Source organism: Rhipicephalus sanguineus, chromosome 6, assembly GCF_013339695.2.
Source record: "Rhipicephalus sanguineus isolate Rsan-2018 chromosome 6, BIME_Rsan_1.4, whole genome shotgun sequence".
NCBI classification, from domain to species: Eukaryota; Metazoa; Arthropoda; class Arachnida; order Ixodida; family Ixodidae; genus Rhipicephalus; species Rhipicephalus sanguineus.
The window spans coordinates 143236494-143263089 of NC_051181.1; the positions used below are offsets into that span (position 1 = coordinate 143236494).

Here is a 26596-nt window from a genome sequence, read left to right on the forward strand (position 1 = left end):
TAGGGTTAATTTTTCATCACCGGTAGCGGAGAGCGCGCGTGTTTTGCAACTTAAAAACACTTTCCAATCTAAATTCATATCGAAATGCGCAACAGTGGCCACAACCATAACAAAACGGGTGGCCACAATTTTGACGGTTTGGCCTGCTCGGCACAATTAAGAGAGGTCCCGACCAAATAATCACTGCGATCGCCTGCGAACAGAGCGACGAAATGGAAACCTGTTGGTCGCTCGCCGCTGACCGTTGCGGTGAGAGCGATCGGCCGTTTTTCTTTCGCTGCTAGCGAATTTCGTTCTGTTCACAGCCTGAAAAATCGCTATGTTTTAGTGTCATGTGAAACGTGCTTAGTTCTTCCGCTTGTACTCACTATGCGTTAATTCGTATTCGACCTATAACCCATGTGGCTCGGGGGCCGAATTCACAAAACTTTCTCTTGCCTGCGCAATTTCTTAGCCACGAATTCTCGTATCTCGAGGGAATGCGATAGCAATGGTACGAATTTAACTTACTCGCCACTTTTGAGGGCAAGGAGGCAACGCGAAAGCCGATGAAACGACAAGGAAAGAAAGAAGTGCGCGCAGGTGATAGCAAGGCAGCACGCGAAGCGTCTAGCATCGAGGGTACACGATGATAGCGAATGTATTTTCGCCTGATTTTCGCTGTATCTCAGCTGCCAGTTCCGGGCGTCTGCTACAGCGCTTACGCATTGCAGCAGACGTCCTGGGGTCTTGCGCGAAGCCAAGTGCTCGCGTTTCATGGATGACCATAGCTAACCAAAATCTAGTTGCTCGATGGCGTTAATAGTCCGTGTGCTATCTCGTCAAGTGCAGGCGAACAACGCTCCAGATGCACCGCATCTATAAACCACACATAAATTGAAACATTGAAGATTTGAAGGTGTGAGCGAAACGTTCCCCCCCCCCCCCCCCCTAGTTTACCAGAAACAGTTTAGTTACATTTTCATGAAGCTGCGCTGCCACTCAACTAATTAGGCATGTTCGAGCACGGTATGGTGGTTGCCATTAGGGTGTTTTGTAGCTAGACGTAAAATGTCGCATTCCTTACAAAGATCTCAGTACAAGACATAGGAGCGGCTTTTGAGCCTACGGAGAACGTTTGTACAGAAATATAAAGCAGCAGTAACAAAGGCATGATGCGCGTAATGCCGCAAGTTCAATTAACCGCAGCATTTTGACAGGGCCGGAATGCCAGAGCGATCGTATACGCTTAGATATGTGAACACGTAAAACGAGGAAGATTCGTCGGGAGGTTTCTACGAGCTAATGCTTTTCAGAAAACACGGCGAAGTCACTTCGTCCTTGCAAAGTTTGCGTGAGCAAACATAAAAGAAGTGGCGTTCAGTTGTCTCGGCCTGAAGTGACATCACTACACGTGCGCCTGGATTCACAGGGCGCGCGTGCTGCGCGTTTGCACGATTAACAAAAAGAAAAAAAAAGAGATGGCGGTCGCGTTACTTACTAACGTCTATGGGAGCGAAAGCCATAGAAAAGCGAGCGAAAGTGTGATTGTGCTTATATATAAGAATCGAAGCAAATTAAGTGAGCAGTGATTTGTTTAGTGAAAGTTTATTTAAATGACGATAATCGAAACAAATGGAATATTCAATTAGTGAAAGTGACATTAGTGACAGTCAATTAGCGATAGTTCATTAGTGATGTCGCACTCGATACAAAGTGCACGGTAATATAACCACACGTAATGGCTTTAACCTTCGAGTCACCTTAGGCAAATGCACTCGGATACCGAGTTTTTTTTCTCTTTTTGATCGACTTTCGCCGGACATTTTGCATTAGGTGTCTTTCGAGGGAAAGATAATATATATACAATGAAGTAAGTGTGACAGTGGCAAGCTCTCTTGCGAAACACTGCAGCGGTGGTCGAGTCGTTACAGCGTCCGGCTGCAATGCGGGAGGTAGTGGGTTCGATTCGCAGTGTCGCCAAGCACTCACGTATTTTTCTTTATGGAAACACAGATAGCAATGCCTGAGGGTATGTGTTTCGGGCACTCTTTTTTGATAACGTGGCCTTTCCGCTCTCTTCTTTCACTCCCATTTAGACCCCCAAGACGATGCGCCGTGCTCCCTCACGGATCACAGAAATAAGAACTTTTTTTTTCTCTAACCACTACTATCGCAAGAGCGCCCAGTCCCGAAACCCAATTATCATACCTGGGCATTACTTTTCACGACTCTGGCTATTCGAGCGCCGGTCAGACATCACGGTGTTTTCAAGAACACCAATAGACACGCGGCGGCCAAACTGCTTGCGGCCAAGATGACTGCCTTTGTCGGGACATGTTTCCGTGCTAGTTGGGTGGCCTTCATTCCATGCAGCAGCGCAAAACGACAGGAACAGCGAGAAAAGACACACACACAGTGATGTGTTTTCTCTCTCGGTCTCTGTCGTGTTGCGCAGCTCCGTGTAATGCCTCTGTCAATGGTTCTAAAGAACTCCAGCAGGCTATCGAGTTCTGAGGAGAGGGCAAAGCAGTAGGCCTGCGAAAAAATTACGGCAAATTCATTTGCGTCATTAAGGGCTACTCTTCCCTTTGTAGGTACTTGAAAATTTTAAACCCAAGTTTATTCTTTATCAACAGCAGTTAAAGTATAGATGACAGGTGGACAGACAAAAATCCGCGTATTCAGCTTGACTAGTTTTGTGCCCTAAATAGTAATTGGCAACAGGTATGACAATACGTAGAAATACCACGCACATATGTAAAAGTATGTACAGCCACGAGCGAAAGCTTGGTTATGCTGGTTTGAAGTCGACTACTCTATTCTACATATTCGACAAACGCAATCTGTAGAAGCAATTTTACACGGAGGAACTGTCCTATAAACTTATTTTTGCTGGTTGGTTGCATATTTTTCAACTTCTTGCTCAGAACTGTACGTTGGAAAATGAAACATCTTCTTTGAATGCGCACATTTTATGTAAGGTTACATTCATTTTTGCACAGTAGGAAACATACTTGAGAAATGAAAATGAGATTGAAAAAGGAGAACTAGAAAGCAAATAGGAAAATTCTTATAAAAGTTACAGTAAACAAAATAACGTAAGTTTTTGTTTCAGATACATGCATACACATACATACATACATACATACATACATACATACATACATACATACATACATACATACATACATACATACATACATACATACATACATACATACATACATACGTTGAGGTGTAGTTAATAGGATGAACTGCTATAAAACAACAATGCTGATACACTCAGTCTTGAGCACATGAGGTTTCAAGGCAGTAACGTACGAGAGAAATCTCTCACCACTTTTATGTGCCAACTCGGCATTTCTCGAACCCTCCTGGAACAATTTGATGCATAGTTCCTGTTGCTGCCCACTCACAAGCAATTTTTATACATTTGGTGGGCGGCAGCCCACGACGATATATAAGAAAAGAGCCCCTGATAATGTGATGCCAAGGAAAAGCGCAATGCACCACATTTTGGTACATGTCTGCAATATGACACATAGTTTATTTACATAGTCGGGCACATTGACAACACTATAACAAGCCATGTTAGGTGACGTGGGCTGAAAAATTGGCACAGGTCGGACAAATTCTGGACCAATACATAAATAAAGCAATTCGCTGTTACTAAGCTCCTCGGTACAAAAAATGCTGTTGTTGACATGTCAAGACCCTATTGCTTCTCCTGAAAACACTCCTCAAAAAGGTTTAGAAGTGTGCACATTGAGAGACTGCTGTATAGCAGTCTCTCATTCCGCTCGAAAAAAAATTTCAATGCACTTCTGGACAAGGCATGTGATGTGAAGCTTCGGTGCCTTGCATGTATATCTTGCTGCTGGCCTCAGCTGCAATGTTTATCAGCAGAAATGTGCAGAATAACATTTTATATAGTACCACGCTGAAGTAATTATGTTTCAGGCGCATAAAACATGGACAACAATAAATTATTTAAAAACATTTACCCGGCACAGTTTACAGAATCTTAAATACATTTTCATGGAGCAATGACAGCTTATCTGATGATAGTAGTAATGGTTATCAGCCTAGAAATTTGTTTGAAGTCGCCAGTTTCAAGATTAGAGTATACCAACAGCCTTCTTCAGGCTAAACCATTGTACAGACGCAACAAAAGGCATAAGTAAATGCATGCTATAATCACCCTACAAAAAGCAATAAATACTTTCAGCAGTAAAATGAGCAAAGCTGCATAGATGATGAACTATTTGCAGAGTATACAATTACATAATGGAGAAACCTATGGCAACAAACGCTATATGAAAAAAAAATTAAAACTTACACAGTACATGCAGAGAGGGTGACTGTTGAAGAGGACAGACAGGCGACGGGATAACATTACACCGGTGCTAAAACTTGTTGGACGTACTAGGAATAGTGATGCTCCTCTTGCATCTAAATATTCCGTTGAGAAGGACTTTCCAGAGCTTATATAAACAGAAAATCATTTGTGCTATACTAATGCGCGTATCCTGAACGACTATATCGACCAAGTGCAAAATTACCTGCTTCAATGGTTTCATTCTTGCACTACCAAACATGAAAACACGGTTTTGGTTGCCGACCATGGCTGCTGTTCCTAATGGCAGTGAAATGCAGAGACACACATGCACTTTGATTTACGAGCATGTTATAAATTCAAGGTAGCCGAAATTAATTTGCACACTACTACTACAGTGTGCTGTACATTAATGTCAAGGTTTTGTATATTAAATGCAGAATTTAATTTTGAATCCTCAAGTGCAAGGAATTGCTGAATGATGCACTGCTCAACAATTAAACTGCAGCTGTGCAGATTCTCACCATACAATTCAAACTGTTCCAGATATCACAATGCATTCTGTCTGTTGACGTGCACATTGAACAGCAGGACACAGTCACTGGTAGTCGCTGTCTACTTGTTCGCCTTGTGCGTTTTGTCCGAGATACACTGTACGATTAGATGACAGTGAGGCACCTGATCCCGTGGTACTGCTGGAACATAGAAAATGCAGATGATTGTTACAACCGTGCTATGTGTAAAACTGGACAACTGATATGTGCTAGAAACTCCAGCTGTCGTATTTTCAGAAGCCGATGACAAGTATTAAGAAATATTAAAAACAACAAAAAGGTCTGAACATAGAGCCACCAACAATGAAGTTTTTGAAAAAATATTTTATGATATAAATGTATAACTACGATGTTCATTTTGAAGGCAACAAACTTCTGCCTAATAGTGAGACATAAGCCAATAAAGTATCTTCTATTTCGACTTTACACTAGGTGCAAGAAGCCGACCACAAATGAGTTCACTGTGCTATATTCTAAGAAAAAATGAAGTATTTGGGGAGTATTGCCACCCCACAACTACAATCGTCATCCATCTCACGTACTTTCCTCGCGTTACCACCACGCGTCATTAGAGTGACAGCATTCTTGATAGGAAAGTGCCAAGAGCCAGGTTTTCAAAAAAGAAAACCCGAGCAAGCAAGATTACGTTATTGTTGTGTGGCAGAAATACTAAAAAATACTCTATTTCTTCTTAGAGTGTACTCATGTATTGCTATGTTACAAGACAACAGCTATTGTTCATCACTTTAACGTTATCTAACATAGCCACGTCATCATACAGTGTGCAGGAACAATTTTGAAGTCTAGAAAGCGCAAAGCACTTGCGGATTATGTGTGTTTTTGTTTCTCAAAGCCGTTTTTCCTACCAAAAGGACTCTTTGAAAAAAAAATGCACTTGATTAGGAGAAATGATTGTGAGCAACAAACACACTCATAATCCACAAATGCATGTTAATAGGCTCTTATGGTTTCCACAAACACTCACCATCATCACTATTGCTGTCAATGCCATGCCGGACGGATATGCTGTGTCGTGCTCAGAACACCAAATGTGCACTGTATGACTTGTCTTGCATGGGTGGGGGCTGCACTGCACTGCTGCTCAGCTGGGCCAGCCACGGACCGGAGGGTGAGCACCCATGGCTCTCAGGCATAGGGAGAGTCACCTTCAGAGATCAACAAGCGTGTATTCAGGTCAAATACGATTTGTAGAAATAACCGTGAGACTATGCAATTGTGCTGAGAACATGTACGACGGAAATGCAACATATGCAACAACATTGAAAAAAGATGAGCTTTTTAAAAAAATGCGCATTTACTGCTCCTGTGTTGCCTGAGCTCTTTCTCCCTGCATGTTGCGAACAGCCAGGCGATTTTCACCCACTTGCTATTTCCATACAGAGCACTTGATACAGTGAGTGTGTCACAAGCACAAGAGCTCAATAAGCCATAAAAGTATTTGTGCTATTTCAAAAGCACAACTTTCCAGTCTCACATGTATGAAGTAAAATTCATAAGCTGCAGACTTTACACTTGCGACATTGTCAATTCCATCATAGTTTGCTTCTCCTTAAGTGTCCAATTAGCATTGGTGCGTGACAATAATACAAGCATCCACTGTTACTAACAATGTTTGGGTTGTGAAGGTGTGTACATTAACCGGTGTTTAGTGTACCATCTGTACTTTGAAAAAAACTAACCTAGCAACCAGCCATTAGGCAGTTTTCTGCCCTTGAAGCTCCCAGGAAGAGCACAGTCCATTCAGATGAGGCTGCCATGCGTGCTTCCAGGCCCCTTTGAGGTCGGCTGGATGATGACACCCCTACCATTGCGAAAGACTTGTACATTTAGGGAGCACAAGTCCTTCCTATTTCTGTACAGGTGCTCCAGGTCATAAGGTGGCTTGATTTGCCAGTGCTTGCAATCGATGGATTCCAAGACCTTACGAAAGTCTGCGATCTGTGAAGAGGCCAAATACGATATATTCAAAAAACCATCATTGAAAGCGCTCTTAATACATATTTGGCAGTAACATCACTTAGTCAAAGCTATCAAATATGCTATATTCAATTTGCAACAAACTGAAGCCCCATGTAAGCTTTACATACCGCAAGATATGTATGTCCTTGTAAAGTATAGTGCTGCCACAGCAGTAACCTTCTATACAAGTAATTTTGTAATATAAAGGGAATTCCTGAAGAAGTGCTTCATGGCTCCTGGAAAATAAATTTGCATCAATTATTTTTATCTCAACTGTCAAGCGTGGTAAACAGACAGGCTCCTCTTAATAACCAGATAATAACCTGCTTAACCCAAATCATAAACACTGCTGGTGTACTTGCTCATATTGCAATATATGTATATTGGCCATATATACGTATATACAAAGCGGTAGTAGTACATTTTTCGTACTGGAACTTAACATGGGGTGACATTACATCTGCTGGGATGAAAAACTTACAAACGTACGTTATAGCGCTACACGAATAACAACGAAATTAGTTGTGCAAGTTCAACTCACCGATGGCACAACGATATTAGCAGCCGTCAGCGTCATCGGAAATCCAATGTGCTCTGCAGCCACAGGCAAAAGACGTCTGTGGACAGGAAGCTGCCGTTGACGTAGAAATGCAAGGCTAGCAAGACGTGTACGTCCACTGGTGAAGCGTGAGAAATCGGCGTGGGCCGCTGTAGTCAAGGCTCCAGTGCCGAGCAAAACGACAGGACAAATGCACTTGAAAACCTGTAGTTAGCAGGTGCTGGTCTACGACTTCATCCAAGGCAAGGCACTAGTGAGAAGTGTGTTCTGTCCGGATCGAAGCGTGACGTTCACGTGCTTTCGCTGCCAGGTACAAGTCCAAGTTTTCACCGGAGAACAGTCAAGGCGTACTGCGAAAGCAGCCACATTTACAGGAGAATGTTTCGGCGTGCGACTTCGGTTCGACACGTTATGACGTTCGGATTACGGTTATCACAAAAAGGAGAAGCAACGAGTTAAAAAAGAAAACGCCAAGCCCAGCGCCAAATCTTTAAAGCCCTCATAAAGCACCATCGCAACTTCGTAGGACGAAACACGGTTATCAACGCTTTTATATTCTGTCACACGGGCACAGCCTCTTCACAAGTCTTGGAAATGTCAACACAGCACCACTGTTCACAACGCACATCGTTTCACTCCCAAACACTGCATTTGCCTGGACTGCTCACAAGAAAATAGAAGCGCACGGGCTAACCCGTGGCGAAGCAAGAACCAAACACAGAGCGTAGTTCATGCGTTACCGTGCGAGCACAGAATCACTCAAGTAACGTGCCGAAATGTTGTCAATTCGAAATGCCGCACTGCACCTCACTGAGACACTGTGAAGCGAAGCAAACGAACTGTTACCCACACTCAAACACGCACTGCAGGCTCCTCGAATGCTAGTTACCGTCGGTACACAGGCGCCGATCCCCGCTTCATACACACACCGAGGCACAGGCTTCGCTACGCTTCACCGCGCACCAAGAGACACTGTCGTCTGTCTTCACACTGATTGCGCGCACCGGAAAAGCAGCGGTATTCACAGCACATCCAGTCGAACGCTGAAGGAACTCATGCGTTTGCGAAAACCGGCGCCGACACCTACAGTTTACGGCGCCATGTTGTTCTTACAAACTGCGCAGCAGGGGGTAGGCGCTAAGACAACTTAGAAAAAGCTCTTTCGCGTTGATCGCGAGAAGATAAAAAGTTCTCTTATGTGCGAGGGGGAAGATATGACGAACACGACAGGAGCGCGCGATGAAAGAAGTGTTTTGTCAACGTCATAAGATGGGCTGTTGTAGAGAGTACTGCTTCCCAACCAATCACGAGTTGCACCTCTCGCCCAAGCCGTCGTCTGCTATCGTTTGTCGTCTGCTACGATAGTAGCCTCCTGCGGGGGTTTCGCCTTATCTACGCGATGATTTCCAGGTCAAGCTGACGCTTCTGAGCACAAAATACATATATGAGCGGGTGAAGCCACCTTTAATTGATATTCTCAGGCCAAGTTAAATGGCAGTTAATAATCAAAGGGACATGAATTCGGCAAAGGTTTGTTTATACTCGAGAATCGTGAGCATTCGCACTTATTTTCGACGTCATTTCAAATTACTGGAGTCATTTCTTTCTGACTACTTGCCACATTAACGCGTTCCATTTCGGTTTCCGAACAGTGAAGGTCGAAAAGCTCGATTTGTTTGTGATTTCGTGCGTAATCACGCACATCTATAATATGCTGTGATAATGCAATGTACGAGCTCGCTCTGGATCTGCCCAAAGTGCATAGCGACAGCTGCATTTCGGAGATCGTGCCTATTGGTCAGTTAAAGCCAATCCAACTAGACAAGTTATGGAATCACATAATAGGCTTTAATAATGGCTAACTGAAATGCTCCGTTCAATATTATTGCCAATAACACGCAGCTGATGTGCTCCTCTGAACCTCTTTGGTGGTAATTTCGACCAATGCTGCGTACATCATCATAAGTTGGACATCTCATTGGAGGAAGTAGGACGCAACACAACAACATAACAAAAAAATGTTGACCAAATACCGCACCGCTTTCGACTTCATCGACCATTCATGTAGAACTTTGGTTTTAATCCAACCACAAGCCTTTGCATGCATAATTTTTCGCCATTGACAACCAATAGGCTTCTTTAATTACTGCGACTCACAGCTTATTGGACGACTACGAGTGCCAATACTGTCCATAGCGTTCAAGCGAAACAACACACGAAACTCAAAGCGCCGAAATAAATTAAAACGTGCCAGCAGTCATCAAGCAGCCTTACATGGCCGTGAATTAGCTTAAAATCAGCCATGGCACCAAGTTACCCGCCGCAGTTGCATGTTCTAAACAGCCATATTGTTCGTAAGAGTGGTCCGGACCACTCTTGGGATTTCCTCGTAGCCACGCTGTTTCTGCGCAATTTTTTTGCTTCGTGAATCCACTTACGAGCCTTTTTCAGTGACGTCACCAAATATAGCAACTGCATCACCATCGCTGGCATGCTCCTTGACAGTCGCAGCGCGCTTTACCGCAGCGGGCGATGTGATAACGACGGCTCTTACGACGTTTTTTTCGCTTCGTGAATCGACTTACGCGACAAAATTTCTCTTACGCGACAATTTGCTCGTAAGTGAGCTTTGTGAATTCGGCCCCGGATCTTTCCGAACAAGTAAGGAAGATGTGTTACGGTGCTTTGAATCGGGGGCTACACACCCCCTCTTACCCCTTTCCCCAAACCCCACCCCCTTCCCACCGTTTCACGCGCCATAGCATGCGACCAAGCAAACTGCTGTAACATTATAACGAAACATTGTTTCGCGTCTACGTCTATCTTTGCACGCTGTCCACGTATTGCCGATGGCGCGAAGTGACCTTGTGGAGGGGGAGAAAAGAAACCAAACAAGAAATTTTCCTCCAGCGAACCTAGCACTCGCCCTTCAGTGTTTTGTGGGCTTGCAACTCATCGACGTAGAAAGAAAAGAGCCGTATGTTTTGCATCGTATTTTCGCTAGCTCAGATGGTCCGGCATGTTGTCTGCGATCATCACGCACTCCCCTTGAGAGCGTTGTTGATGTCAATTACACAATCGCACGATTTGTAGCACTCACCTGATCTAATGCCGCTTGTTGGCCGGCGTTCAAGTTGCCCGGGTAGCCGCTCATAGCTCCTTCACGCTTGTGAGACGGCACAGCGCAGTCCGCACGCAACTGTGGCCTCCGATCGACTGACAGTATGCGCTCGGAGAGCCAACTCCGCGCAGGCTTGCCTAAGAGCGCCAGCAGCCCCGCTGAACCATTACGTCACAGCTTCGCGTCATCGCATCTTTCCTGCCACTGTTCTCGCTATCACATCATAGGCAACTCCGAATCCAGCGCGTCACGTGTTGAGAAGTCATACGTCATATAGGTATGCTCAAACTCCCGTGTATGGACTTCTTCTTGTTCATTTTTTTTTTGCAGAAAGGTTAATTGATGAACCATCACTTCACTTGCGCTTTGTAATTATCTCCACCGACCGCGGTAGAGTAGTGGTTATGGTGCTTGCTTGCTGACCACAGGGTTACGGGGTCGAATCCCGGCCACGGAGGCCACATTTCGATGGAGGAAAACTGCTAGAGAGCCCGTGTGGTTAGGTTTAAGTGCACGTTAAAGAACCCGAGGCGGCCTGAATTTCCGGAGACCTCCACTGCTGTGTCTCTCGTGAAGGCGCACGACGTGAACGACTTCAGGTTGTGCGCTGCGCCGCTGAGAGTTTGTGATGCCGTCCGGAACAACCTCATAGTTTAGTGCACCGAGACGTCGAAGCACCTTGCATTGCCCGAAGTGTCGCCGAAGAAGTTTTTCACTGAGTCCACGTCGGCGTGTCGGTGTCCAGACCCACACACGGTCACGGGCCCGGACTCTTGGACGGCTGGATGATGTAGTCGCGTAGCATCACGTCGACCTGTTTCTTAAAGGGGTCATGAACCACTTTTCCAAGTAAGAATCTAATGACCTCAGTATCGGAGTTTACTGCCTCCCGAATCGATTGCCGCAAAAATTTCTCGAATCCGTCAAGAATGAACTAGTTACGGGGGTTTGGCGCACGCTCTCAGCGCTTTCTCTCTTTTCTCGTACCGACGAGCGCACTGGAAGCTACATAGGGAGGGATGGCACGGGGGAAAGAAGTTACGTCAGCGCGCGTCATGAAACGCGATCGCTCTCCCGCTGTGATTCGCGTGCGCGAGTGCGGCTACCATGTACTGAGGAGTGCGGTGCCGGCAAGTGGCGGCACCCCGTGGCAAGAAGCGTATCTGATCCCAACGCCACTCTCGATTTACGTCGGCTATCGGCCAATAAGCATGCTATGTCTCTTGTGACGTAAACTGGCAGATCCGCGACGTCAACGTGCAGACGCCCCGCCCACAGACGAGAGTGAGAACCGGTCTCTGTTTGAAAAGAGAGTGTCTGGGGAAACGGCAACTTCGCGTTCCGCTTGTAGCCTTTACGCGGCGCGCACGACTGCAATATTTGGCAGAACAGTTCATAGCCGCGTCAGCTTTCGACAGGATGTGTTTTTTCAACAAGCCCAAGGGGTGCTTCATGAGCCCTTTAACGGCCTCGCGTTCTCGCGTCGAAACTCGGTACGGGCTCTGACGCAGGGGATGGACGTAGTCCTCGGTTATAATGACTTGAGCATATCATTCACAAGCATATAACGGAATACCTTGAATCAAATTACCTTCTCTCGAACATTCAACGTGGTTTTTCTTCGTGGTTTCAGCACACTAGCAACCTTGATATTGGCAATCAGATTGATGCGTTATTTATAGACTTTTCCAAAGCTTTCGACACCGTTATACACAATAAGCCTCTCGGTAAACTAGATGTTATAACCTCGACTAATCGACTTTTCTTAAGTCATGATCTTAATATGTTTCATTTAATTCCGCTTCGTCCTCAACTGTCAATGTAACTTCTGGCGTTCCACCGGGCTCTGTTCCAGGACCTTTATTATTTTTTAATATTTATGAATGAGCTTCCCAGCAAAATGAAGTCAAAGGTCCGTCTTTATGCCGACGACTGCGTCTTATGTCACGTTCTTCTCCTAGTGATTACACCTTACTTCAGGATTCCTTCACCAGCTTTTTGCACGTGGTGCACTGATTGGCAGATGCGCTTAACTTTCAAAAAACCGTAGTAGTATCATTCACTAACAGTCACTCTCCGTTGCAGCACGTGTACGCCTTCGACAACACAATAATCCCCCGGGCACAAGAGTACAAATACCTTGGGGTTCTCTTTTCACTCAACATGCAGTGGTCGCGGCATATTGACCACGTTACATCCAAAGCACTAAAAAATTTGGTTACCTGCTACGCACGTAATCTAAATCTCCGAAATGCACTAAGTTACTGATGTATAAAACGCTTATACGCTCTATACTAGAGTATGCTAAATGTGTCTGGTTCTCGTATAAAGCATGCGACATTAACAAACTGAAATCTCTACAAGAAGGGCTGTTCGTTTGATTGGCCATCGCTATGATCGCAATTTTTCACCCTCATCTGCAATGGATTCTGTGACACTGCCTCTCATATACTCACCAGACGGGACACCGATTCCTTGGAGCTCTTGCACTCATTTCTTCATTCATCTTGTCGGCTATCTTCAGACGACTACATCTCGTATGTTAATACTCTTTCAACTAGACGTTACGACAGCCTCCACTTAAAGCCTTTCTTTACGCACACTAACTATTTTAAATACAATTATTTTCCCAGATTTATTGAAATGTGGGACGAATTAACCCGGTAGTGTTCGTGAATTGACGCTGTCAGATTTTGTAGAAGCACTGTCATGATAATATTGCCGTTATCTTATTGTTTTGTTTGGTTTCGTTGTTTTTGCTGTGATATCAACCTTGTGACCTGTGTGTTTGCTTATGTAAATGTACTCCACTCCTGCAATAGCCCTGCATAGGGCTGCAGTATTTGAAAATAAATAAATAAATAAATAAATAAATAAATAAATAAATAAATAAATAAATAAATAAATAAATAAATAAATAAATAAATAAATAAATAAATAAATAAATAATGCGGTGTTTGGCGACCGGGCTTTGTCGAATTCGTGACGAAGACGAGAGGCAGTCCTTGCATTGTCGGAGTAGGATACTGATCTGTTCTTTCCTATGCAGATGCTTCAAGTGTGTCAACAGATGCTTCAAGTGGGCGACAATTTTCGTATGAAACTGAAAAAAATTATGTTCCGGCAAATGTATTGCATTATTCGCCCGTGGATGCGTTACCGTTGGTTACGCGCTAAGGAGGTTTCGCAAACGTTTAGTTGGTGACGCAAAGCTGCCCTGCTGCAACGGGTTGAAATTGTAAGGCGCGAGTAGGCCCCGAAAGCGACGATGTGAACGCAAATATTTTTGTCGTATCAAGCTATTTGCGAGCACATGTCGGAAGTAAAATATCATCCAACCAGCACCTACTTTTTGGATCAACTATAACACTTTTCAAGTTCACTTTTCACGCGCCTGAGATACGCAATTTTTGTTTTAAATTTTTGATCGTGCGTTGATGCTACTGTACGTCGATGACTACAGCGAAATATATTTTATTTTTAAAATAAAGAAATAGCGCAACGTTTTGTTTAAAATTAGATGCACAATACATCAGGTGTACGCAGGCTGCTCCTTACGAAATACGCTTTGAAATGGGTCAACAGCACTTTCTTACCGTCATCGCTATGCCTAGCCGTGTCGCGCCAAAGCCTCTTCCCAACCATCCTATACCACACGCACAATATTCCGATAGTTAACAACGCTTTATTCGCGACACTGAAAATAGACCGACAAAATTTATAGCCTAGCGCAAAGCTTCATTCTCGCTGATGAACTTGTACATTTTTCTCGTTGTGAGGCAGTTCTTTACGCGTAATAACTGTCACCGTGATAACTAGGAAATGCCGGCAACGTGTACAGGCCCTTACACAGTTGTCTGACGTCTTTAGGCCCCGATTGCCTACTGTCAAAGCAGAAAACAAGCGAGAATTTATAGCAGTGACACCAATCCGATTTGGACTCAAGCCTCCAACATGGCACGGAATCGGCAGCTTCGCCGAACCTCCAACATATGGCAAAATTTTGCATAGGTCTATTAACTCTTTCCCACATGCCATCTTTACTAGATGGCATGTGGGAAAGGCACCACAGAAGCACCACAGAGAAAAGCCACAGTTCATCTCGATATGATTACCTTCAGGAAGACAATGGAAGCCACGAACCACATAGAAAATCACACGCTTACGTCACGTGAATACGCCCCTACGGAATCGGCAACAACACTGAAGTTGAAATACATGAACGCACCTCTTGTGCCGCCCGCGATCAAACACTTACGCGATCAAAACGGATGTGCCAAAACTAAAGAACAAGCAGAGTTGAGGTGCATATCATGACGATGCGGCTCTGCCATATCAACGACCGATGCCGCCTCGGTTTACTCATACATGATGTCCAACGTGCTCTAACACCCCCTGACCTCCCCAAACGTCGCGCCCACCTGGGAACGGGTATGTTTACGCCGGCCACTGTAAACATAGTACACGCCAAAGAGCACTCAAACTGCATCATCCAACGCCGTCTTTCCATCTTCGACGACATTGGAGTGCCATGCCCGCCCTAGACAGACTTCGGGTCACCTCCACCTCGTCAGTCGCGTTTCTAACCTGGGCGCTTCGCAACCCTGCCGGCTCGCCGTACTTGTTCAGGCCTCAAAACCACGGGTAGTCGACTACGACTACGTCCGGCGCTCTCCCGAAACCGAGGAAGTCCTATGACGTTCATCACGATTCCGGTGATGTTTAGTGACATACTGGGACGATTTATAGCTCTCGAATGTGATGTTCTTAGATGGCGTGCCGTTAACTCTCGATCCGCATCTTTGACCGATCGAGTGGCTTATAAGACAGCTAATGGTCCGTGTACTGGCGCTGCAGTCTCCTTTGGGATTCTCCTCTACCAAAATGGCCGGGCTCTCGAGCTGTGTGCTCGGTATACTCGATCCGCAAGCCCCGAAAAATGAAATGAGCTGGCTTTTAAGGTGGAAATATTTGCATGCTGCTATTATGCGGGCAGTTTTCGAGAATTGGCTTTAACAAAATGATAGAACAAACTGGAGGAGTGATTTGAGGGTAATGAGGACGTGAAGGAGGAGGGGAGAGAGTAAATCATAGCATAGCTATGTGTAGTACAGTACAACAAGAGGAGGGAAAGGGAAGTAAGGCTGAGGAGGAGGGAAAGGAGGAGTGGAAGGTCAGCAGCTCCGCTATTTCATCAGTTTTCGCACCACCTGTAGAGAATTCCTTCGGTTTTAGATGTCGTTGTCTAGGAAGGCACAGTTCCATAGAGGGTACACTCGGTTCATTCACAATAGTTACACAGACACAAAAGGCACTTCTAAAGGCGCGTTTACACTAGAGCGACGCGACACCGATTTCGGTCTGCCGACTGTCGCCGGGAGTGTCTTTTGTCGTGTCGCCGTCCTATTTATACTGCAACGACGCCAACAGTCGGCCGATCGTCTGTGAAAGACGCCGTCCGCGTCGACACCGAGTAAAATTGCGCGCAAAAGTTGAAAACGGGGGTCCACCTGCTGCTCCCTCCTCTACCATTGTCCCTCTCGGTGTAGCAGCGCGGCCCCCACCACACCTTCCGGCGTCGGGAAACGGTGGTGCGGACAGACAAAGGGAGGCAAAGAAAAGGCGTCGGAGGGGTGCGTGAGATGCCCATTGTCAAATGCCCGAGGATGTCGAAGGGGATCTCCCCCTTCGACGTTCGAAGTAACGAAATGGGCAAATTTTCGCTCGGCCAGAGATCTCCCGACGACCTGCCGACGAACAGTCTCCCGGTGCGTTTTGCTGGTGTTTTTGGTCTGCCATCATGTTACACTACTACGACATGCTGTCCTTGGAGGCGTCGGCCTAGTGTGACCAGACGGTCCGGCGACATCGTCGGCGGGCGACTCGTCGGCCGATCGTCTGCGTCTGCCTCGTGTCTGCGTCGGTGTCGTGTCGCTCTAGTGTAAACGCGCCTTAAGTACATCGCAAGAAATCCGTCAGAGCTGCCGTCATCGTGTCTTTACTCGACCACGCTTTTTCGTCTACTGCCCTACGCTGCGCACCCCTCATTTTTATTAGGACCCCCTTTTTCCCCATAGGCGCCTCTCCTTCCCAGTGGGGGCTGTCAGAGGCGGCGTCGCTAAAACCGGAAATGGCTTTGTCCTGCAGTCGCCATCAACAAAATGAAAACATATGCGCCGTTCACAACACTGCCCCGCCGAATGGGCTCGCTCATTCTAACGTTCCGAAACTTCGAGGAGGAACAATCGTTGAACGGGGCGTCTCAGTTTGCCCTCCGGCATTCTGACCATACACGAGCGGACCTTCTCACCTCACCCGAAAAAAAAAAGAAAAACTGAAACGATGACACAATGTTTCCATAGCAGACGGGGGACGTTTTCTTGCGCTAACACAACGTCCCCAACTTTAGACCCTGCCGTCTTTGTTTGCTTCGATGCATAGGCTGAGCGCAGCTGCAAAAGATATTCGTGCCGCCAGGCCTGCCAAAACGCGCGGAGCATCTGCTCTCGCTTCTTCCAAAGCGTTCGAAGGTAAGACGCGTTAGAGCCCCACGATGCTGTTTGGGGTTAACGTCGTTGGGGTCGTCCTGCACCTGCGTTAGGGGTCGAGAATTGATAATTGATAGGCACTGGCGGCCTACAACCTTCCTCAAAGCAGTCTTTTACGCTGCGAGCAAGGCGTTCATAGAAACCCCCACCACCATAGTGCATGTTCAACGATAAATTTCCATTCCATGTTGCCGTGGAGGCCTCGGTTTCTCAGACATACCAACGTTCGCGAGAGCACTGCCTGCAAAAACAACACAGAGGCTCTTCGATAGTCGCAATTACCCCTGTTACAGGCTATTAAGTTACTGGAGTAGTGCACTAAAAGGAACTAAAAGGAACTAAAAGGCCCATTGCCACCACCTTGCAATATTGCCATCAGAAAGACCACGGGCATCGTATTGCGCAACGATTGCAAACCATTCTGCCCACCTTCCGTCAGGTTTCAGCCCCACATCTAAGACAGCGATACCTCCTTGGTGCTTCATTCGACCTGAAGTGCACCTCAGCGTATCGGGAATCAGAAAAAAAAAATCTGAGCCCTCATCTCCAGTGCTGAAACAGCTATCTCTGATCCTTTTGCACGAGAAGTACGCTGATCACGTGCATTTTATAGCGATGGTTCAACTACCCTCCAGTGTTCGTCCGGAGCAGTGGTCGTCCCAGCGAAAGCTATTACCATCAGTTTCAAGACAGACCACCCAACTACATCGACGGCAGCAGAACTTGCCGCTCTTCGCGCTGCACTTTGTGTAGTCAACCGCGAACTGCCTCAATGATGGTCAATCTTCTGCGATTCGAAGGCAGCCTTGCAATCTTTGCTATTAGCCCTGCGGCACGGACCATACGAGCAGTTGGTCTTCGAGGTTAGGTATCTCCTACATACTTCGTTAGAGAAAGGACACCACGTGACACTTCAGTGGCTGCCAAGTCACTGCTGCCTGATAGGTAATGAAGACGCCGACAATGATGCTCGATCAGCTCTTCAAGGCGAGAGGCTCGAGACAATACCCCTATCAAGGACCGATGCTGCTAGCCGACTTCGAGTGGCCGCACAAGAAATGAATTTCTGCACTTGTAACACAGCACGCAGGCTGCACAACCACCACCGCCACTGCCTGACCACTTTACGTCTCCAGACCCCTACGGGACTACGCCGAAATGATGTCACTCTGCTTTGTCGTTTGTGGCTAAGAGAGACTTTCACAAAGTCATTCTCCTTTCTAATCGAAATGGTTGACAATCCGTTTTGTGACAACTGTGGTAGCGAAGAGACACTACAGCACATCTTCTGCGACTGTCCTCACTACAATGCGCAGAGAAAATCACTCGCAGTCGCTCTAGCTCGTATAGATCCCAGACCGATGACGGCAGAAACCATTCTGGAATGTCGTCCTGAGAGGTCATCGCGGGTGAAGGCGACGAAGGCTGTGCTCCACTTCTTCAAGGCATCAGACCTGCACCGGCGGTTATAGACTAACGACGTTAGTATGACTGTTAGATGTGTGCAACTTTTTGTGCGTGCGTGCTCTCCTTTTATCTCTCCCTTTCTCTATCTTTATATCTCCCCCATCCCTTCCCCCAGTGTAGGGTAGCATACCGGTCCCTCTAGACTGGTTAACATCCCTGCCTTGGAATAAACAGGCTCATGCACAGTGGAATAAATAGGCTCATGCAGTCTAGAAAAAGTTTCCTCACAGGAGATCAATGAAATGGTGACAAGTAGCACACTTATCAAAGATGAGGAAAAAGAATCTAGCGCACCAAAATAGAAAAGATGGCGTTGCACTCGCGTTGCTGACGAATTGCGCGAGTGTGACTGGTTCAGAAGACGGTGGGCAATGCCTACGTGTGAGAGGTCAGCACAATGGGGAGTAGTTCCAAATGACCTGCGGCAGAAGGAAGACGATACAGCACGCTGTGTTTGAGTGCTCGGATGCTAAAGGCGTCTGGCACCACATGGTGCAATGCGTGCTTCCCGCATGAGAACAGAGCTGGGGCTGTTTGCACTGCTGGTCTTTGCAGTCAGTCACCTTGTACGTACTGCGGCGGCGACGCTATTTAACGGAAGTGCGCCGCAAGCATCATAAAGTCGCCTACCCCGCACTCCAGAAAGTGGGCCTCATTGTGCGTAATCACCTCGATGAGCAGCTGGAACAACACGGAGAAGAGCCTTTCCTTCGACGTTAGCAGATACGTTTCTTTAAAGTGAAGAAGAGACGACTGGAGTTCCGTGCTAACGGAGCTCCCACTCTAGTATGCATGCATGCGTGATAGTCTTCAATATGTGAACAACATTTGATCCAGTTAATTGTTTCTTTTTGTTTGAGTGCTCTTGGATATACGCGATGAATCAGTGTTTTAGTGTTCTTCTGGGAAATGTATACTGTTTTTTATTGGTTTTCTTTGTTTCGTTTGTTTACGTACAAGTTACATGTACAATAAAACTTCCCCATTTGTATCGTCTAGTCCGCGGAGAGGTTACCGCTCTCCCATAATAGAGTACTTAGTAATCTAAGTAGTCGAAAATTTTTTCTAAACAAACGTGCTGGGGCAGCTTACTGCTGTCCTCTAGTAGGGGGTGCGTATTACCTTTTTATTTCATCTCATGCACCGTATTAATTTGTTCTAAAAGCTTCTTCATTATAAAACATTGTGATGAATGGTAAACAACTTTCAGATCGTCGTCCTTTTTAGGTGCGAAGCATTTCTTGGCAAACCAAGGCCACTCTGACCGTATCTATTTATCTAGCCGCGTACGTCTTGGTACCCTCGTGGTCGCTTCGTTAACTTGGTATATACCAAAACAGGCATGGCATGGTATAAATGTATGACGAGCACGAATAACAAAACATCTTGATCAGCGTGACATGCATGTCATGTACAGGAGTGGTCGAAAGTTCCCAGGCAGCGCTGCCATAGGATAAGAATAATTGATGGGGTTTAACGTCCCAAAAGCACGATTTGATAATGAGAGACCCCGTAGTGGAGGTCTCCGGAAGTTTTCACCATCTGGTGTTCTTTAACGTGCATCTAAATCCAAGTACAAGGGCCTCAAGCATTTTCGCCTCCATCGAAAATGCGGCAGCTGCGACCGGGATTCGATCCCGCGAGCTTCGGGTCAGCATTCGAGCACCATAACTACTAGACTACCGCGCTTCCATAGGATTAGATGGGACAGCGACCTGGGAACTATGGCATCGTGATGGTATTGCGATGCCATAGTAGTCGTTGCATAACCTTTTTATACCAGAATGTACATCGCACGACATGTATATGAGAAAAACGTGAATGACAGGTCACAGCATAAATGGTTTAAGAATAAATGCTGGGATTTTACGTCCCCAAATACAGTGCAGCTCCCGCTGCAAAGAGCTTCCGGGTTGGTTTTCATAGAGCAAGTCAACGCCTTCAGTAAAATAAAGCGTTATTTTTTCTTCTTATGTGGTAAAGCTCGGATAAGTCAATTCTTCCCGTGTTTTGAAATTATGTAATGATCGAGGCTACATGTGAGACCGCTTTGATGGCGCGCTTATCGTATAAATAATCCAAATCAGATCGAAGTCCAGCGGATAATAATATTAATGGTTGGGGTTTAACGTCCCAAAACCACGATATGAATATGAGGGACACCTTGGTGGAGTGCTCTGGAAATGTTGACCAACTGTTGGTTTTTAACGTGCTCCTAAATCTAAGTACATGGGCCTCTAGCATTTCGCCTCTACCGAAATGCAAGTTCAGGGTCGATGGAAGCTTGAATAACTACGTGGGAAGGGGCAGCCGTCACCAAGAAATGGTGACAACAAGTCCTTCACTTATTTTTTGCTTCAATAAAAAAAAAGAGATGAAAAACTGTGGGCAGCTCCACTCTTAGTAAATGCTGAGGAAGTGCAATGCGCGCCCTAGTCCCCGTGTCTCTCTTCTCGCAGCGTTTTTTCGCGCCCGCATCTCGGTATCGCATCGATACCGGCGTTTCGCTTGTGTTGTTCTAACTGTCACCTCGGGATTTTCCTGACGTTGTTGCCGTTTGGCTGCTGTGCTCTGTTTTCCTACAGGAGGGTTGAGCAATCGATGTAGTCGTTCTTCCTCTTTTCGCTTAGCCCTGACGTCGGGATCTGCTCTTCGTCGGCACTGCCGTTTTCGGGCGAGCGCGTGCTGTCGTTCTCGGCAAGTCTCCTCAGCGGTGTCCATGGCTGGAAAGACCCTCGGCCAGTCGGCAGCTTCCTATTGGCTGCTGCGTGGGATCGTCCCTAGCGGCGAAACCCTCAGAAACTTTCCGATGATGGAATGGTGGCGTCCTCTCTCGGCCTAGCAGCAAAGCTCGGAGGCTGTTTCTCTTGGAGCTGCGTGACCATGGATGATGGACCCCGTTCGCCTTCGGTCTATAAGTGCATTGCACTTAAAGATCCTTGAACAGGGGGTGTGGCTGGAGCCAGCGACAGCCCCTGTTCAAGGATACTTCACTTGTTCGTGTTAAGTTGCACGCGTGATTCTGTTCGTGACGTCCAATCAGGATATCTCCTCCGGTGCTAAGACGTTCACTACGTAAGCCAAGGTCTTGCCGTTCAGCCAGCTGTAAGTATTGTCGAACTCGAGGACGTCTGCGAGGAACATCAGAAGGAAGAAAAATATCAATGAACTCTGTATTAAACATACAATTTGACATGTAGGTGTTACAATATCGTTATAGAGATCTTGCGCTGCATCATTTGACTTATCACTGTAGAACGCTGATGTATGAGGTTTCAGACCGCAACAAGCGAGTCGGTCCTCGCTCCAATTTTATGTAAAGTTGCTTGTGTTAAAAAACGCACACCCCTATACTGAACATGGGACATTCATGTTCTCAAAAATTCTACGGCGTGCGCAGGGTTTCTAATCAAGGAATCGAAGGAGGGGAGAGCTCTACCGCGGCGCAGTTCCGCCATGTGCGCACACCTATGGCGCCAACCAACTGCGCTCCTATACGTCATCATAAAATGTTTATGTAGTCTCTATTATATCAAGTGTAGCATTGTATGCAAGAACACAAGCACTAGCCACTGCATCCCACATTGGTGTTGTGAAAAGCGCCCAGAGAACGTAATCTGTACAGCTTGCAAAAACAAGAAAGTAATAGCTACAATCGTTCCTGCATTCAAAAGAGTGACAGCAACAAGCGACTTATCAAGATAAGCATAGTACCAGTTCCGTTGAAACTTCACCTCATGCACGCCCTTCAAGTGAACATTTATTTTACTAAGCTGAACTTTGTCGCTCTCCGTTCATGGTATTTGTTCTTTAAAGAATAAGCTAAATATGCGTCCGAATATTTACATAGGAGCCATGCATTGGGGCCCGCATGCCCAGCAGCAACGGAGCAGGGCACTTTTCCATGCAAGAATGTGTGCCAAGGTCTTGCATGATTGAACGTTGCATGATTGAATGTTGAACGTGATTACCACTCTAGCGGTAATCACGTTGAACACTCCAGGCTAAAAGGCCATTACCAACGAGGCACTGGTGAAATGCGAAAGCTTTTAGTACCAAACCCCGGAAAGAGAGTGCTAGTTTCGATTTCAAGGAACGTGAGCGCTCCTAGCGGCTTGGCGGGCGCCTTCTGGTCTGATATTAACTCTCTGGTTGGAACGAAGTAGATCGTTGGAACGTTTGGTTATCTTCTGACTTCCCTTTTTGTGAATCAATTCGGGCTCAATGCGGGCAGGGGTTGACTTCGTGCGCCCGTCAAGCTTGCCTCCGCTCACCCTTCCCACTCGATGAGCGATATGACAAGCCTGATCGTGCTCGGTCATCTGCTTGGGTTGTCGTGCCAAGTATGAAAAAGGGAGAGATAAGACAGGGAAGCTTTACGGAGGGTGCAAGGAACAGAAGACGCCGGAAACCAACCAAGCATTAGTCTAAGATGGCACAATCGGCGCGTCATATGCCTTGTGTTGCTGTACGGTTGTCTAGCACGAGGGTTTCCAGTTCTGCGAAGTTTTTTTCGGGTATCCAAATGACAACGGGTAAGCGCAAGTATCTTACTCTGTTTTCTGAGCAGGTTTAAATTTTGCATAAGTTGACCAGTTCTGTGCATGCCTGAGTGCATCGATATAAGTGTCTCTCGACCAGCTCGCCATGACCGCAGCCGATCTGCTGCCGGCGGCATACTTGCAATGGACGTATTGAGTGTGCGTTTGAGTAATGCCTTGAATATTGTGTTCTTAACAAGCATGTCGACTACACTGGCGCCGAAAAGCTGCTTAGAGCATCAATTAGAGCTAAGACATCAGTTTTATCAAAACTAAGTGCACGGTACAGTGCGATGATGTGCATATCGCAGGTAGCGGTCGCTGGCTTATTTCTGCGTGATCAAGCAACGCTTGACTACAGCTTACTTACTAATATGAGTTTGTATATGTAATGTTCATTACCTTGTTTATTACATTTCGATACGGGATCCTTAACTCTCTTGCTTTAAGATTTCCAAAGTCTATCCTTGCCATTGCTGGTTGCCATAGGCCATGAATCACGTGTAGCGCGAACCCGCATCTTACAGGCTATGATACGCGGGTATGCGCAACACGTGACTGAAGGAACTGTTTTCATGACGTACGCGTGGGGCATGTAACGTTGTTCTTGACATGTTGATCGCGTTCGCCATACACTGTGTCCTATGCAAATTTTAGTGTACATATACCAACCAAGTTAATGAGGCAACTATTAATAATTGTTGTTCTTTAACGTCCCAAAACTACGATATGATTATGAAGGGCGCCGTAGAGGAGGGCTCCAGAAATTTTGACCACCTGGGGTTCTTTAACGTGCACCCAAATCTAAGTACACGGAACGCAAGCATTTCACCATTCGAGAAGTAGCGGAGCACCAACTACGCGTCTGTATGCACTACGCGCACCTGCGTAGCTGACAACTTTGTTGATCTTGTGGCTACTGCTGCTGCTGCTGCTGCTGGTGATGATGATGATGATGACTAATGGCTGAGCCCTTATGTAATGGGTGGGCAGCTTTAATGCAATCATTACGCAATTCAAGTGGTGTGGCGCCTGGGGCGATTATATGCTTCTGCCACGCGTGATTACATCTGCTAAGCCGCGTTCACACCCATAACTTTTTTGACGCACATCGCCCATAAAACAGCCGTTCTCATACTGCTCTCGGTTGCGCGGCGACGTGCTCATTGCGCCCGCCTGCTCTCCCGAGACGCTCTGTATCACGGTGGGAGAAGAAGGGAGACACACGCGCTCGCGTCGCGTTTCTCCTCTTGTTCAGCCATGGTTATCTGTTCCACGGCCATACGGGAACGCCAGCATTGTTTCAGCGCTGCGGTTAAGCATTACAAGGAGTAGGGAGCCTGCATGAACGGCTCATGTAGGCTCCCTAACAACGAGGCGAAAAGAGCGCACCCTTGACGAGGACGGACAGAAGGAACACAGGGCACAGCGCCTGTGCCCTGTGTTCCCTCTGTTCGTCCTCGTCAAGCGTGCGCTGTTTTCGCCTCGTTATGGTCAACCAACTAGCTCGAGATGAGTTATCCTAATCATCACAGCCACACTGGCGGTGTTGCACTTCCACGCCGTCTGTGGCTCTACACGCATTCCCCTTCGTTCTCTCGTAACCTCGCGTTCTGATTGGCTTGCAACAGGTGATGCTTTTCTCCCGGCTGTAAAATGTTTTGTACAATTGATACTATACCAAACACCGTTTTACTCATATTATGTTATATGCATGCATGTTGTCACTCTTAGGATGCTGCTTGTCTGCTCATACATATATACGTTGACTTAGTTCACGAATTCCACGCAGAGGAATTGTTCCGTTAAGATGAGCCAGCATCGTCACGAAGTTCGCCAGAACGTGTAAACCATGACACAAAATTAAGGAGGTAGCGCGGCCTGGATTACATACTATATGAAACATCAGCTGTCTTTAAGGCGTTCTAATCGCGAGTAAATACTTTGATTCGACCTCTTACATGTTCCTGGTGCATCGCATTGCCAACTTCCCTCCTGCGGGGTTTGGCTGCAAGCTTTAAGGCGTTGTACGGGAACCAGGGATCTTCCGCTGAGCATGCGCAGACCGAAGGCCACGTCACCGGCGTTCGTCTGGAAGCGCCAGATGAGTAGTGCGCCTGGCATAACCACGTTGATCGGGAGCTCCCAGCGCTCCCGGCGACCGATCGTCTGCTGCCGGGCGTCCTTCTCGTCGAAAAGGGAACACGACTCAGGCTCTTCGAACCGACCTCCGTAGTTCACCTACGGGAAAGTTCAAAAGGTTCATCTACTGACAGTCGTTCATGTTCGCCAGCAATCTCACGTCACTTGTCCATCACGTAAGACTAGAATATATAGGCTGCTGAATGTGTAACAATCGAATTGATATTAATTCGTCGCTGCTGTGAGTACTCATCTGCGCATTATAAATAACGGGAAAAAAAAATCTCACAGGTCCCTTATGCATTCGCCTAACACGACTCGAAGGCGAAAGCCTTGTTCTTTTTCTTCTTAGTCATATACTGATCCTTCCCCGTCCCTCTATACGAAAACTTTTTACACCTAATGTGGTTTTGATCTGCCTTCAGGATCGGAGGCATTGCAAGCTTTATGCACCTTCGTGATCGGCCCACCTTTGACCTAGCGACGATCTAATGCGATGACGTCATCACGTTACGCTACGTTATATGACGTCATGCTGACGGCACAGATATTGGCGATCTGTGACGCCGTGATGACATCACACGGTGACGCCATCACGTGATGATTTTTCTCATAACTTGTGATGACGCCGATGGTCAGTTCTCGCGTTCGATTAGGCATCTAAGGCTTTCTCCTGAGTAATTCGTCGCCGGAACAAACCTTGTGCCTGCATTGTGGGTCACCGTCGGGTCCCACCATATTTCCGCCCCAGCAGGCCGGAAGGGAGTCCGCGTCAGCGATCTCCAGGAGGCGCTCTTTCCAACCATCTGTTATGGGGGAATAGATTCATTATCGTTACGTTACTGATGCAGGTGAGCCTGTTTAAATGCGTGCTATAAGAGTCTGACATCTCATAATTTTACCTACACTCTTAATCAGGTGTCTGGTTAAATGCTGGCTATACCCAGGAAACCAGACGAAAAATGGCCGGTTTCCTGGCTATACCTATCACTTTAAGCGGCGCCCGATTAGGAGTCTAATCACGGCAAACCGGCGACGAGGAGGAGTGTTACCATGCGCAGGTGGAAATGGCCTTTCAAGAACTGCCAGCCGAGCACCCGTTGTTCAGTGCGGTTACGGAGTTCGGCAAGCTCGTCATGTAGAACACACGGGAAAGGCGAACTAACGGCATGCATAGACTCGAATCGGGACGCAACATCATCCATGCTCTGCTAGCCCTCATTAACAACTCGTAATCCACGATCCTGTTCTCCTCCTAAATATCCTCTGCCATCGCGGGAACGTAAAGCCACTTATAAGAGCTGAGATTTGCGTGAGATTGCGGGAATTTATATTGAACAAGTAGAGCAGAAGAGAAGTACACAAT

General features: G+C 46.6%; 2 protein-coding genes across 2 annotated transcripts in view; both read right to left on the minus strand.

The window, feature by feature from the left end:
• The window catches only part of LOC119396604 (SEC14-like protein 4), a 44482-nt gene extending 33856 nt beyond the window's left edge, over positions 1-10626 (minus strand). Inside the window, exon 1 of the mRNA XM_037663888.1 lies at positions 10512-10626. Within this exon, the coding sequence (XP_037519816.1) occupies positions 10512-10565 (54 nt within the window). The 5' untranslated portion in view covers positions 10566-10626. The remainder of the gene's footprint in view (positions 1-10511) is intronic.
• A 10047-nt stretch (positions 10627-20673) lies between these two features.
• LOC125759037 (SEC14-like protein 4) lies at positions 20674-26144 on the minus strand. Its single transcript, XM_049417152.1, has 3 exons — positions 25930-26144; positions 25050-25329; positions 20674-21678 (listed from the first exon to the last, which is right to left on the minus strand). Exons 1-3 carry the CDS (start codon positions 25966-25968, stop codon positions 21587-21589), a joined length of 411 nt encoding a protein of 136 aa, XP_049273109.1. The 5' UTR covers positions 25969-26144; the 3' UTR covers positions 20674-21586.
• Positions 26145-26596: the final 452 nt, after the last annotated feature.